This window comes from Choloepus didactylus, chromosome 2 (assembly GCF_015220235.1).
Source record: "Choloepus didactylus isolate mChoDid1 chromosome 2, mChoDid1.pri, whole genome shotgun sequence".
Lineage (NCBI taxonomy): Eukaryota > Metazoa > Chordata > Mammalia > Pilosa > Megalonychidae > Choloepus > Choloepus didactylus.
The window spans coordinates 24,188,837-24,189,702 of NC_051308.1; the positions used below are offsets into that span (position 1 = coordinate 24,188,837).

The following is an 866-nucleotide window of genomic DNA, read 5'->3' on the forward strand; positions in this document are numbered from 1 at the left end:
TACTCTCTACTGCTGAATCTCAGACCAGTTTACCCACAAGGGATACTGACTCTCAAGCATTTCTTACCAAGAAGTTTGAAAGTCAGAAAGTTTAGTCATCCAGAATACTCAGATGACTTCTAGAGTTGGCAGCCAATTGAGTGTTATATGTGAACTTAATACTGGGCCTGGTTATATACCATGGAATTCTGTTTCTTTAGATGAAACAAAGGATCAGAAATCTTTAGGCAGTGACAGTCTTTAAAGTGAGTTGACCAGCAGCTTAGTCGGGGGTCATGATGGGCAGCAAGATGGTGTCTGCCAGCAGGGTCGCTCAGGTAGTCAAGCCACATACTCCATTAATAAGTTTCCCTAAACCCAATATATCAGAAGCTCTGAGATCAGCAGGAATGCCATCTCACTCTTCTGCAATTTCACAGCATTCTGTGGGAAGTAAATCACCAAATTTGCTAATGTATCAAGGTTCTCCAGATACTGCAGAAATAATAAAATCATTACCTCAGAAATATAGAAGGAAACCTATGTCTCAAGAAGAAATTGAATTTATCCAACATGGAGGTCCAGAATAATCACTGACAAGGCTGCTGTTTATCATCTGACAATTATCTTTACAATAAAGGACTTCCAAGTGACAAGCAAGCTATTGTACATTAAACAACTTTAATAAAATATTCTGTAAAAAAATGAAAGAAAATTTAGATGGACACTTGTATTTCTTAATTTATGTATCCTGGTCAGCTTCTCCACAAGCTTATCTAAGTATTGATAAGCTTTATAATTATTAAGGTTTACATTTTTGAATGCTAGCCTGTTGTTTTACTCTTACCAAGCTTTACCACTATTGAATTATTAAAAGCACACAACGT

The 866-nt window shown here is 36.6% G+C and overlaps 1 protein-coding gene across 1 annotated transcript; it reads left to right on the plus strand.

Annotated features, from left to right (window-relative positions):
• The first annotated feature begins 275 nt into the window (after nt 1–275).
• Nucleotides 276–569, plus strand: LOC119515283 (28S ribosomal protein S36, mitochondrial-like). The gene has a single exon (XM_037811150.1). The coding sequence runs from the start codon at nt 276–278 to the stop codon at nt 567–569; it is 294 nt and encodes a 97-aa protein (XP_037667078.1).
• The last annotated feature ends 297 nt before the right edge of the window (nt 570–866 follow it).

Bases quoted from the DNA above. Each gene is read 5' to 3' on its own strand.
- LOC119515283 (XM_037811150.1), top strand. From the start codon at position 276: ATGATGGGCAGCAAGATGGTGTCTGCCAGCAGGGTCGCTCAGGTAGTC.